Consider the following 14,083-nt stretch of genomic DNA (forward strand, 5'->3'; position numbering starts at 1 on the left):
AAGAACCCTTGCCTTAATTACATTTTCCCCTCAATCATATGGCATACATATCCTACAAGCAACAAACATGCACTACTTACTATAAATAAGTGTTATTACTAAGCTTCTGATTTTACTAACAAAGCAAAAAGAAAGAAAACGAAAATGGACTCATCGGGATGAGCTCCTCAGATATAGATGCTTATGATAAGCAAAGCAAAGTTCTTCATTGTAATGAAAACAATTAAAGAAATTAATCTGGATGCAAGTGGTATATTTCATTTTTATCTTAGATGCATTAATCTAAGAATCTCTAACCATTCATCAGAAGTGGAGGAACTTACCATTTAGCTAATACAACAGTGACACCTGCTGGATGTTAAACCACGGCTACCCATTTCCCCACTGCAGAGCTCATAGCAGATGTGGCCACAGAAAAAGGTAATCTTTATCCTCTTTTAAAGCATTGTAAGAAAGGCAGACAACTACACATAAAAATTACAGAGCGGAAGTCAGGAATAATTTCTGTCATTCACTAAGTTCATTTTACTTCACTACTGAGTTTCACCAAGTAAAAAATTAAAGCAAGACAGGTCCTTGTAGAGAAGTATGCATTTGCTTCAAAATCTTTATCGAATAGTCTTTCACAATTTGCCATTTCAGAGTCTGATTTTTTTTCTGTGTTTGCGAAATGGGGAAATCAGGTATTCGGCGTTTCAAAAAAAAAATACTGCTGGACCTTTTTTTAAAAAAAATCTACTTCATAAACAAGAAATCCAAGTCTGAAGAGCTATTTATAATTCAAACAGATAAAAACATCATTTAGGAGCTCCTAAAGTTGCTAAGACAATAATTCAATCAAAGAACAAAGTCCACAAAAAACAAGAATTGATAGTAATTCTCAGCGAAATCGAAAACATGTTCAGAAAAAAGGTACTCTTCCTAGCACTCAGATTCAAGAAAAGCAGTTTCTCGAAAACAAACCAATAAAGATCTGCAAAATCATAAAGTGAGGCCACCTTTGGAGAACACCAACAACACTGCAAAAATAATAGGCCAAACACTGCCTGAGAAAAGCCTGAAAAACTACTATCCTAACTACTGTCCTCTCCAAAGAATTCATGATCTCAAATCAGTGTTCTTTTCCTACTTTGCAGGAGTAGCAGCTGAAGAAAAAAACCACGATGCTCAGCAGAAGTAGGGTAAAGCTAGTCCTGCTAGACTCAGCTAAAAATAACTTCAGCACACTTGTACAATAGAGACATTCAACTTACTGGGAACATTTCTGGAGATTAAAAGTTCTCCACAAGTACATAAATATTCAAGACAAATAGTTCTAAAAGAAACGATGAACAGTAAACAATCTTTAGCCCTGATACACTGAGGAATTAAGGCTATGTGAACATGTTATCTGTCTGCGAGAACCCTCTCCAAGTCTCAATTCTTGAACATATCCATCCAAATTCAACTAAATTTGACAAAGGGCAGAAATGGCAGAGATTATTTTTCCATAGGTTCTGTGAAAATCAACAGCGGAGCAAAGGCAACAGACCTGAGTTAACACCCTACTAGGAAAAACCATAGGTATAAATTCAGTTGTTGCCTTTGAGGGGCAGCAGAAACCAACAGGCACGCCTCCAACGTTTGCTCAACCAAACAGGCTGGATACATCAGAACAAGCTTTGAGGCACTATGGACATCGACAAGGGACAGATGCCAACCTAAGAGAGCTGAGAGTTTTGCAAGGACAAAAAATTAAAAACCTGTACAATGAAACCTTCAAAAATCACAGTATCCACTGTTCACAGAACAACTGACTGAGAAATCAGAGCTTAAAAACAGCATTTCTCAAAATATGTCCAACATACTCTACTGAGAGTGATCTGGGTGAGCAGAAGATACTGGTAAAATGTCACATGTGAGAAACGTGGAAGAAAATTAGAAATGGGGGGAAAAGTCATCTTATACCGGAAATTTAGTAGGTATTTACTCCATGGAATCTTTAACAACAGCCAATGATTTTCTTCATTTATATTTTTAATCACATTAAATTTGCAAAAATTAAAAAAAGAACACTGAAAGACTGTTATTCAATTTTCACATCAGCTCCAACAGCTAAATTGTAGTCATTACTTCTACAGGAAATGAACAAAGGATTTTTCTACTGTGTTATTGACATTTATTTGAAAAAATTAACATACTGAAACAGTGTATTTTAATTGGTTCACTAATGCTTACTTATTAAGTACCAGTAATTTAAACAGCATTATCTCTTCCCTTTAACAAGAAATGCCAAAGATATATGCCTTCCTCCACACACAAGATGATATTTTTCTCTTTCAAAAAAAACAATCTGAATGTTTGGAGATGTATTGCAATCTGATACTAATCTGCATTCACAAACATTTCAGTGCCTCACATAATCATGGGGTACTACACTGTTAATTTGGAATGCCCTGCAGATGCAGCATTTCATCACTTTTCCCTCTTTTTGCCACATAAATTTGGCAGATCTTCAAAAAAAGCTTGTAACGTAAGGCAAAATACATTAAGCTATCTCAAATACCACAAAACACAAATGGTGCCATGCTTTCAGAACAAGCTCAGATTCATCATCCATAAAAACTGGACCTGAAATTCCAATTCAGCCCATATACAAGCCTGACAGTGATGTCCTTAACTATCTATTTTACTAGCATATGAGCGCCCAATGGACTGAATACTTCCAGATCTTTCTTATTTCCTGACAGCACTGAAGGCAAATCAAAACCCTTTCTGAACTTACACCTACTTTTTAAAGGAAAGAGAAAAAAATGGAACACTGAAAAGTATATAGCTCTATATGGATCATAAATTACAACAGTCCTCTTGGAAACTTTTAAGTAAATAATATGGTGCTCAGGAATACGGGTTAGATGTTTAGTTTCTTTGGAGAACTTTTTGTCAGACGTTACCAGAAGCTGAGTGTCTGAATAATTTAAAAAACGCACATCAGAACTGTCTATAGTGACAGCTACTGTCTTTTTGTCATGTATATATTCAATATAAATTCTAAATTAACTTACATTACACATCTCCTTAATAGTCTCTCCAAGAGACTTCCTACCTCTCACATCTGCCACTACCAGGAAGTCCAGGTATTAACTTTATAAAGCTTATCACATCACTTCAAATCAGGAATCCCTGACCTAGATTCATAACTCTGTTCTTAAAAGATGAACAAAGTTGTAAGATACAATATGAAAACAGACTGGTCCATTAACAACCTAAAAGCTTTTCAGCATGGGGGGAGAAACGTAAAAGTTTTATCAATGTCACTGTAAATTCCAAAGTAAGTTCTCTTCTACCAACCAAGCAATTTGCTGTTTTCCCATTGGGTAAGTGTAACAGAATCTACCACAAAGGGTAAGTGAAAGAAATTTCCAACTTACTGTGGTGCCACTCGTCTCCAATACCGATCAATTCCATTCTTGAAGTACAGCACAGCTAACCATCTTACATTCACATCCAGGGTATGATTTGTAAAGATATTCTATTAAAAAGAAGTTAAGAAGTTAAAAGCTACTCAATGTGCCACAGACAGAATAGAAGTTGTATAAATACATGCACTAGCATATGTATTAATAGTGTACACGCACCTGCATATGTACAGGTGTATATAAAAATGCACGAGTCAGCATTTGACAAAAAACATTAAATGACATGTTAAAAACAAAAGAAATAGAAAAATGCTTACCATTAGCTCCACTACTCAACTTACAAAAAATAAACTCAAAATACAGGATGAATGTATTTCTAATCTTGTTTGGCTTAAAAGGCAATAAATGGGTACTAATTACTAGCACCAGCCAGTTATTACACTCTTAAATGATACAGCTGGATTCTTAGTAGAAAAAGAAATTATACTGTATAGCACAAGGGTACAGTATTGCACAAACTTCTGAGATCTTTCAGGAGAGTTCTTCATTATCTTGCCACATGCTATGGACCTCCCTGCCTGCCAACATTGACTGGAAAACAGTGATCTGGTATGACAGCACTTCTCAAACTTACCTGTGCAGTTCTTATAAAAACATATCCTGTTCCTCTACACTGTATAAGTGTTAAGATGTTACAGTAGTTTGGGGCATTTTTTTTTAATTCATTTCAGCCTGAGATTAACTCTAATATCTTCCAATCATCTTTAACTTATACAGTGTTAGAGCAAAATGTAAATAAAAATAATACACAGCATGCTTGATGTTTAAGTATATATGCTGTGCACAGATGGTTGTTTTACACTAGCAATAGTTGGATAGTAAAAACTTGAACATCATTATTCTATTTTCACTAAGCAGCACTATTCGATATCATGCTTAGTTCCTGTGACTTTGACTTCTGTATGTTACTCAAGATTAAGATGTATATTGTAGAATCAGCGGTACAAAACAGCATTCACTTCAAAATGGCAAGATAGCACAATGACAAAGGAATCTCAATAAAATATGAAGTCTTGCATACCGCAAAAGAAAAGACAAGTTTCATAGACCAGCGAATTAGAAATTACAAACTCCAGAAAATTACTTCTTTTATTATGGCTATTGCTCAAAAGATCTCCAGCTGAACTCAGACGCCAAACAGAACACCTAGACATGAGACTGAGAAAAATCCAAAAAATATTCAAAATCTATTCACACCATAGAACTGTCCCATCTAGAATACTACATGAAGTGCTAGCTAGTCTTAAAAAGAGAAACTGAAGAGATACAGAAAGACCAGAGAAGGGCAACACGCAAAGAAACTTATTCCCAATCCCACAAGCAAGAGACTTAAAACACAGTAATTGCTTACTTTTGAAAATTAATTTCTACAGCTAAAAAGATATATAGATACCCATACATACGGGTGTGTGTGTATATATAAATACATATGCATACATACACAGCTGAACATACAAACAAATGCAGACAAACTATGGCAAAGGCAGGGGATAGAACTGAGTTCAGCTCAAAATTAAGAGTTGTGGGGGTTTTTTGTTTTGTTTTGTTTTACTTTTCCCTAAATCTCCTAACTTGCTTCATGATGAGGCAGAGGGTCTACAGAGAACAGAATATGTCACTAAACAACTCTGAGTCATTCATCCTGCGCACTAAAGACAGACATTTATAGGAAAATCAGTTTACCTGTATGTTATTTAAGACTACTATAATATAAACACACATGCCCAGAAGATGCACGAAATATTGACACCACTAAATTCTGTTTGCCTTCTTTGAAACTCCTGGGTTTTTTTCTGAGTTTGTTTCCATCACCTGGCACCATGTTAATGCATTCATTTCATCAGCAGAAGTAGTAATTCCTTTGGAAGTATTCACTTTTTCAGGAACCTTGCTACCAACCTAGTCATCTCCCTGTGAATCTCTCTGCTGACAAGAAGGAAAGCTATCCCAACTGAGTATCAAACTTAGTACATTGAAAAGCGTACAGAACTTTTCCTGTACAACAGCTATCATAATGCATTGCCTCCACAATAAAGCACAGCTGGTTCAGACATACAATGAGATTAAAAACTAAAAATAAAGGGGGCAAATAAAAGTATCACCGCTTTATCAGGCAGAAAAGGCAATCCTTTGGGAAGGGTCATCTTGGCCTTCTGTTACCTACAATTCACAACAGGCCACCAACAGGCTTAGCAGTAGAGGCCCATCTATTCATGCTGCTGGAAGTTGGATTTCCTCTTTTTCCTGAATGCATGGAAAGGAATCTGCTCTGAGACATGGTGATGGTGATGCCTCACACAGCATGGCATAAAGATACTAGTAGCTGGACCACAACTACTGAAAGCTTACCTCAGCTAGAAGTCACATTTCAATGGAATTCTAGGAGGTCACACTCAGAATTATTCAGAAAGTAAGTAATAGCACTTTTCTGCTGTATCTTACCAACAAGACTGAATAAAAACCTGGCTGTGTCTCCCACTGCTTCAGTTGTTCTTCAGCTGGTTTCAGCACTGCAGTATCTTGACTAGTAGCTTGGGTCAAGACTCGCAGAACAATAGTGCTAGCACTATTGAGATCCATGAAAGTCTGAGAACATTTTAAAAGGGAGAAAACACTTAATAAAGACAGCAAACATTAAAAAGTTAAATCTTGTGAAATGTTTTGATCCTATTCCTGCAAAGAATACAAAACCAAGCATGCTTGATTAACTTATAAAAACCATTCCCCTCCTCCAGGAAAATTACAGACAGACAGTTTCATTCACATTATTTAAACATCACATGCTAATTTTTCATTAGACTACACAGTGCAAGATAGTATATCACACCCACTCATAGACAGTGTCAAGGTACAGAATGATTAAACTACTTTGCTCTCAGAAGTTTCTCAGCAGAAAAAGCAAACAATAAGTCTATCATTACAAGCACCTTTACCAAGTTTGAGGAATTCCAGAAAATATTTTGATTTTGTTTTTAAACTGGTTACCTCTCCTGTGAAGCACAGCAGACGGAGCAAAACTGCAATGAATTACAAACTTCAGCTGAAGACAAGGCAAACCATGGGATTATCTGAAAAAGACAGATATACAGAGTATCAATAGTTTTGTATTTTGTAAATAATTTCTCCCCAAAAGAGAAACTGATCCATTTCAGATACTTAATTCCTATAACTCAAATCTACCTAAATATTTTTTATCTATTTAAGAGGACAAACTGCAGGATTTCAGAATTAGAGTCCTAAAAGAAACTGAATTTTCTCAATGTATTCGTATCCTTAATTATCTATTTCAGCATACAAAATGCTAATTCAGCTGAACCAAGAATGCCGATTTTCCAACATAAACACATTCTTATACTCTAAAGACATAACTAAACATTGCTCTCCAGATGACACAAAACAGACATATTACATTTATCACGATTGCAGAAACAGCATCACAGCAAAGAAAAATGTATATATAAATAATCATGAAGTTTGACAATAAATGAAACTGTTTTTCTGTCTATAAAAGCTTCTGTTTATAACCTACATAAACTTTGCATAATACAAATCCACGTTAAACAAACTATTTCTACACTTACGTAAAGTTTTCTAAACAAACAACTGAGGACAGCTTAATTCTCTTCTACAAACAGGCTCAGGGGATTTGTTTTTGTTTAATAGTAAAGAACTTAGTTTGTCCTTCCAACTTTCACCTAGAAAGAGATCTGAGTTGGAAAATTTTAAGGGTGATAGTAAGAAAGCCAAACAATTTAAACCTGATTCTGATACAAGTATAAATTTGGGGATCTAGGGGGGAGGGAGAAAGAGGGGGAACCGTCATCCTAACATCAAAACAAGCAGCAAGATGAAAGATACTACCAATAGCCCTGCACAATAAAAAATGCAAAAAACAAAAAACTAAGAACTCATGATGCAAAACCAGGTAACCAGTCATCTGCAACAAAAAATGGACTAAATATTGAAGCTTCTAAGATTAAAAGAAGGAAAAAAAACCCCACAACTCTGTATACTCTCAACTCTACTAAGTCATCTTTCTTTTTAGAGCAATAATCTAACAGACCAAATAACTCAACTCTGTCCTAGACTTCCTGTGTGATATATCTTTTAATCCTTCTGCTTTAACTTTCCTGCAAAATAGATCTACCTTCTATTTCTTCTGTCTTTTCTACTTGTACCAGTCATTTCAACCTTTATCAATTTGCAGATTCTCTAAAAATTTCCTAAGATTATGAGGTCTTTACATAACAAATTTAAACATACAATCTCAGATTTCTTCTTAGTAGACTACTAACTTCCAGGGAACCAAGACACTGATTTAGACTGTAAAGTCAAATCGGGACTGGCTTACTCTATGGGGCATACTGCCTAGCAAAAAGACAGAAAAACATCATGTTAACTTGTAATGATCATGATGGGAAGTAATAACAGTAGTAGTTGTAATGTCGTTTATTTCCATTCAAAAGTCAAATTATTTCCTTTGCAAAATAAATGTATACTTATCTTACATTATGAAACAAGACCTGATGAAGCATTATTCTGAAGCACCTAATCAACAAACTTTTTATATAAAAAGAAAGCAGATCATCAGTCCTAATTGCTAGATGAAACCTCAAGAGCAGAGAGAACTTCCAAAAGTCAAGCCAAGCCTGTAGAGCATGTGTGTACGTGTGCAAAAAAGGAGGAAAAAAGAAACAATAAGTAACTTCAGCCGCAGATAAGTTGACAATTTTAGGCCTTTTGCTATACAGTGTTCTTCAAACAATGAGTTGCCACAGGAAAACTGCATATATATCAACAGTGAATCAGCAGCACGTACCCAGATACTTGCTGAAGATCCACACCAAGGACATGCTCATTTGAGAGAAAAAATGGATTATGGAGCATTCATGTAATAACTGACTTTGCACCACAAAAAGACTATGCCAGTTAAATGAAATTATTTCTCAACTACATTCAAAGCTGATGCAGAAAAAGAGGGGTTCTTTTGTATTTTTGGCAGAGGTGGAAAGGAGAAGGTTGCTTTTTTGTGGGGAATGGTGTTGCTGCTAAAGATTTATATAATTGATATACTAACCAAGAACAGTTCTCATCAGATGGGCTTAAAGTCAGCACAACACAAATGCAAAAACCATGAGGATGTTTTTCATTTCCTTATTTCAAAATAATCAACCCGCAGACCTAAAGATGACAAAAGCAAAGAGAAACATACACAAAGTTTTTTCTTTTTTTTTTTAATGCTATTCATTCTTGAAAAAGCTCATATTTTCATTAAAAAACTGGGGCAGACACTGCTATAAGAACAGCCTTAGCAGGTCAGAGTAAAAGTTCATTTAACCCAGTGTCCTGTCTCTTGACAGGGACCATAGCAGACACATATGGAAGATCATCAGAACTGGGTAGTCTTGTAGTGATATTTCCAAAGAATACTCTCCCATGCTCCAGAAAACTGTCATTCAGGAACTTCCTAATATGTAAGGCGTTTAAATTTAACAAAGCTCGATAGATTTAATCTTCCATAAATTTGCATGGTTGCTTTCTGACCCCAAGTGAGCAATATTCCTCAACAAGATTGGATGAGGCTGTCGCAAACAATATAACAAAGTTGAAGACAAAGAATAATTTCCCTAAAGATGAGAAAATTCTGAAGATAAAGTTTATAAATACTGTAAAATATTTAAGGAAGCAGTATGTTCTATATTAATTTAATATTTATTTAATAAGAATTAACAAGAAAAACATCAAGATGCATGTTTCGAAATAGGTCTTTGTTTCATCATCATGAAAAGTTAAATCTATTTTTTAAAAAAAAGTCAAAGACAACACATTATGAAAAGTCAGTAGAGCTATTCTAATACAATAATCAGAAACATGTTCTAGTTTCATCCAAGACCCCTGCTTTGAAAAAAATTAGGAAGGTAATATATGATCACTTCATTTTTTTAATTTATTTCTGCTGCGGTTTCCTTTACCTGAGAAATGCATTTATATTTGCATGCAGTTGACATAACCCATTAAAAAATACAGCTAATACTACATCCTCAAAATCTACACATTTTGTTCCAAGGCTAAGAAGTTTCCTCTTCAATTTTTTTTTTTTTTTTTTTGCAAGCTGACAGTCTCTCAATTATTATAAATTTATGGGTAATGTAATAGGATTCAGAGGATATAAGCAAAGTATAACATAAAATAGCCATTGTTGCCAAAGAGCCCACAACTTACCATCACATTTTCCAGGAAGGTAGGGGGAATTATGCTACACCATATTACAAAACACTCAAACAGAATTTAATATAAGTGGCTATAGAGCAAGAACGGTCACAATTACTATAAATAGCATTATTATGCATATAAAGAACATGTAGAAAAGAGTATTTTGAATTATACTAGCTTACAGAAGTTACTTCCAGCAAAAAATGCTAGAAAATATAAATGGCAATAACACAGCAAAAAATGCTAGAAAATATAAATGGCAATAACACAGCATTATGTCTGGGATTTTGCAAAGTCCATAGTGAGCATATTTTAAGAATCCACACAGGACAGAACAAAATGATGTTTGTTGCTTTTATGTTCGAGAGATTCCTCTAAACAATTTCTGCTTTCTTCTGATGATAGCAGTCATCATAGCCTGTTTCTTTACAATTATTTTCCAAGTTTTTTGATATAAAAAGAAAAATATACTTATTATTTCAAATCACTCCTTACAGTGCCAAACTGCAAACCTATATTTGCAGTTTAGGTTAACTACAAATATGTTTATAAATTTATATATATATATATATGCACACACACACACACACACACACACACACACACACATATATATATATATATATATATATATATAAAAGGCATGGTCACTAAAATAAATAGTACCACCCTCTGCTTGTCCCTGCACCTCTTCAACACCTGAAGCTGGAGATAGGGGGGAAATACACTGGTATTCATGTGAATCAAGCTCCCAAATCACTTCCATACCACGTTGCTACATAGGTACTTGTGGCAGGCATAAAAAGCAGGCAGTTTAGATGCAAGCCAATGCTGCTTCATCAGTAGTGCTTATTTATGCCAGCTTAAGATATTTATTAAAACTGCGCTGGATGAACAAGAGCTTTGACAACTATTAGGAAATCCATGACTTTATGTTACGGTTATATCAGTACCGTAAGAGTGAATGAATACCTATGTTTAGCAATCTCCCTCTATGGTGAAATTGAATGCTGTTGTATTGACAAGGATCCCTTTTCTCCTAAAAATCATTCTTAAGGGAAAAAAGAATTTAAGAATAACCAATTGCCAAGTTTGGAGGCACATACAGAAAAACAGAACAACAGCATGTCTTCAATATGACTTCAATGTTCCCTTCGACTAGTGAACTTTCAAGTAAAGCTAATTCCTAAAGCTGGGGTACAATCTTTTATATTAATCTACTTTCGTTTTGTTGTCTCACCAAAACAGAATATGGACTTAGAGCAAAGTTACATATTACTACATCCCCAACCTAGAAACTACCCTGAAAGAGGGACCCTCTTTTTCCCTTTTCTCCACTCCCTCCAGGCCCCAGCTTCTCCCTTTCCTCACCTTTTTGTCTTTCCACTCCTTTCCTTGCACTAGCTCTGGTCCTCACTAGACTTCTTGCTAAGCCAGGTGAACTCACTAATCATACAGAAAACTGTTAGGTTTTTTTTTTTGCAAAGTTGGCAAGTTGAGCCACCTGAGTACATGGTCCAAAACGCACCACACTGGCTAAGGGAGAAAGGAGGAATATAGGACTCTCAGCAGTGTCAAGCCAGAGAGATTTGTCACATGCAATTTCAGCCCTAGGATAAAGTCCTTATAATCCCTCCTCATGAACAAGATTTCTCTTGAGAATAAACTTAACCTCTGCATATGCTTTGTAAAGATAACTGAATCAAGACAATAGCTCACATCTTATGTGTTAATGGGATCCCCTACAACACAGTTTTCATTATTGTCATATACAGATACTTTCGTGACACCAATTCATGCAGACAGGACCCAACTAGGTTTGACACCTAATTGACAGTGAAACTTACGCACATCATAAAAACATTGTTTTTCAGACAAGGAAGAAAATCTGCATCACCTCCAAGTATACATGAGCAGAAATATATAAAATAAACAATATATTGTCTACTGAATACTTGCAGAGCTTAACTCATAGTTCAACAAGTACCACAAGACTTCCCAGTGCAGCAGATGAAATAGATGGAGTATCAAATAGCTATTATCCAGAAGATATACAATACACCAAATGCCACCCCTCAGCACAGTGAGAGGCGAAAAGATGATTTAATAGTCACCTATAACTTTAGCAGTCACCAGTAGTAAGTAAGTGCCAGGAGAATGGCACTCACAAGCAGACTGAGCCAAACGCTGATCTAGGTCTTTCCTATTGTTTGATCTTCCTGTGACACGATTTTGCTAACAAGTAACTGGTCTGTTCAGCTACCTTTCCATTTACTTTTTGAAAAAATAAAATATATTCAAAAATGCATTTTCAGCTAGAAGTACTGTGGCTGAATGACTCATGCACTCTTGAGCCCTACTCTGGACGCGCACTAAAGGCTAAGCTTTCTTTGTCCAGATTAACTCAACTGAAAATGATATCTGATCATTCAAGCTAGTGTCTCCAAAGAATCAAACATGACAACTGCTTCATCACACTTGAGTTTGCCCTTGATTACAGTATATGCCTCAACTGCACTAGCTGAAGAGTCTAGTCACACCTAGATTCCCGCATTCAAAATAGCCACTGTTCTCTGTTCTTTTTCACTGCATGACTTAAGGTGGGTGTTTTAAGCATATTTGCTTTAAAGAAGAGAAACAAAGTTTCCATTCTAAAAAGCCACAAGAACCACTTTCGGGTCCCCTTCTGAGCAAATGAGTCTAATGAGAATGCTAGCATTCTTCCTGATGCTAACATGACATATTAGCAATGCTTTTAAGGATTTTGCCAATTTCAGGAACAGTTGGTAGTTATACCAGCCCCTCCATCACTCAAGAAACACCCCTATATGAGTCTGTTCTCTATCACTGTATTACCTGTATCAATTATGTCATACCTTAGCATTCCTACTGAGCAGTAAAAACAAAAAAAGCTACCAGTATCCTGGCTATTCAAGGTACTACCACTACCATCCTTAGCTGATATTTTCCAGAACAATTAATTTCTCTTAACTTTAATGAAAAAAGCTGTTTACTCCTTACCCAATCTAAGCCATAGCAAAGAAGAAAAGTGAAAAAGTCTAAGGAAGAGTTACAGGGTTTGTGTCCATATTGCTACTAACAGAAATAGAGGAACAGAACTTCTACAGATCTACTTTTATAAAATTACAACATTAAAACTAAAAGTTAGGTCTGAAAATCAACATAAGCAGCAGAAAACACCAGAGATAAAGGAACACAGAATAAGAAGGGAAAGCCTAGGAATATAGGACAACAATAAGGGAAGCTGACTGATATTTAGAAAAGGAACTCTGATTATGCTATAAAACACTTAGGGCAAGAAGAATGGCCTCTTGGGTTAAATGGAAAACACAAAACTGATCAAGAAGTCCTAACACAAACAATAGGCATTATAAGATTACAGTAAGACCACTCCTGAGGAATTTGCTTAGATATAAGCTCAGAAGAAACTCCATCATAGGGTTCAGTATTCATAACACAGAAAGAGCCAAAGGCGCACACAGAGACGACGGAAGAATATTTTAAATGTTTGATAGTAAGCTTATAGGATGACAAATTTCACAAGACTAATCTTATTGCTTTTACTTCTTTATAGTTCACTCCATCTTAACAAACAGATTGTCAAAAACAAACAGAACACTTCATAACAAATTGGTATGCAACAGCTGAAATAGAAACTTCAGTTCCAGTCTGCCTTCATCCTCTGAAACAGGCTATAAGCCATTTCAGTACACAGTTAAAACCAGTTGCTGATAATACAGTTTTAAAGTGTATTATATGTAGGGTTTGGGTAACAGGAACTTTTCTTATTTTATGCATATGGTATGAAATGCATTTCTACATAATGGTACAACAGAAGAATGAGAGGGAAAAAAGCAGACAGTGATGAAGCCTTTAAGTTTCAAGAAGTCAAAATTCATAAGGAACATGCTACTTATAAAGACTGAAGTACTCTTAATATTAAGAATGTCAATTTGAAAGCCATGCCGAATGCACTGCAGACATCATCTGAGCTGTTACACAGCAATGTACGTAGTAGCATACATTGGAAGCAACGTCGGTACTGCATGTAGGGCCATGCTCTTGCATAACACACATTACCATTTTCTAAGATGACACAAAATGAAGAAATAACTCACTGCTACTGCACTGAACCTGCCTTTGATTCTGGGAAGAAGCTGCTTTCCTGTAAGGCCTCAACTGCTGTTCTTCAAAACCCTGTAGGAAGAAAATAGTCACCTTTAATGAAAGGACAGTGCTTGCTTTTTTCATTTCTGCAAAACACAAGTTCTATCAACAAACTGTGCTGCTTAATGCGTCACTTCTTCTGATGCCTTCCCATCTTATCCAGACTGAAAATTGTTTCAATGAGAAATGACAAAATAGCTCCATGGAACCAGGTAACAGCTCTT

The 14,083-nt window shown here is 35.6% G+C and overlaps 1 protein-coding gene across 6 annotated transcripts in view; it reads right to left on the reverse strand.

Moving 5' to 3' along the window:
- LOC112987041 (importin-11) overlaps window positions 1-14,083 on the reverse strand; it is a 107,338-nt gene that overhangs the window by 92,356 nt on the left and 899 nt on the right. For 2 of the 6 annotated variants that reach the window (XM_064500841.1, XM_064500844.1), the window contains exons 2-6: window positions 13,811-13,889; window positions 8,536-8,639; window positions 6,444-6,526; window positions 5,901-6,044; window positions 3,411-3,511 (exon numbers count right to left, since the gene is read on the reverse strand). In XM_064500841.1, the coding sequence (XP_064356911.1) occupies window positions 3,411-3,511; window positions 5,901-6,038 (239 nt within the window). In that variant the 5' untranslated portion in view covers window positions 6,039-6,044; window positions 6,444-6,526; window positions 8,536-8,639; window positions 13,811-13,889. Of the gene's footprint in view, window positions 1-3,410; window positions 3,512-4,479; window positions 4,617-5,900; window positions 6,045-6,443; window positions 6,527-8,535; window positions 8,640-13,810; window positions 13,890-14,083 lie in introns of those variants that run through there. The other 4 variants (XM_064500843.1, XM_064500842.1, XM_026106698.2 and 1 more) reach the window with 4 other exon arrangements.

This window comes from Dromaius novaehollandiae, chromosome W (assembly GCF_036370855.1).
Source record: "Dromaius novaehollandiae isolate bDroNov1 chromosome W, bDroNov1.hap1, whole genome shotgun sequence".
Lineage (NCBI taxonomy): Eukaryota > Metazoa > Chordata > Aves > Casuariiformes > Dromaiidae > Dromaius > Dromaius novaehollandiae.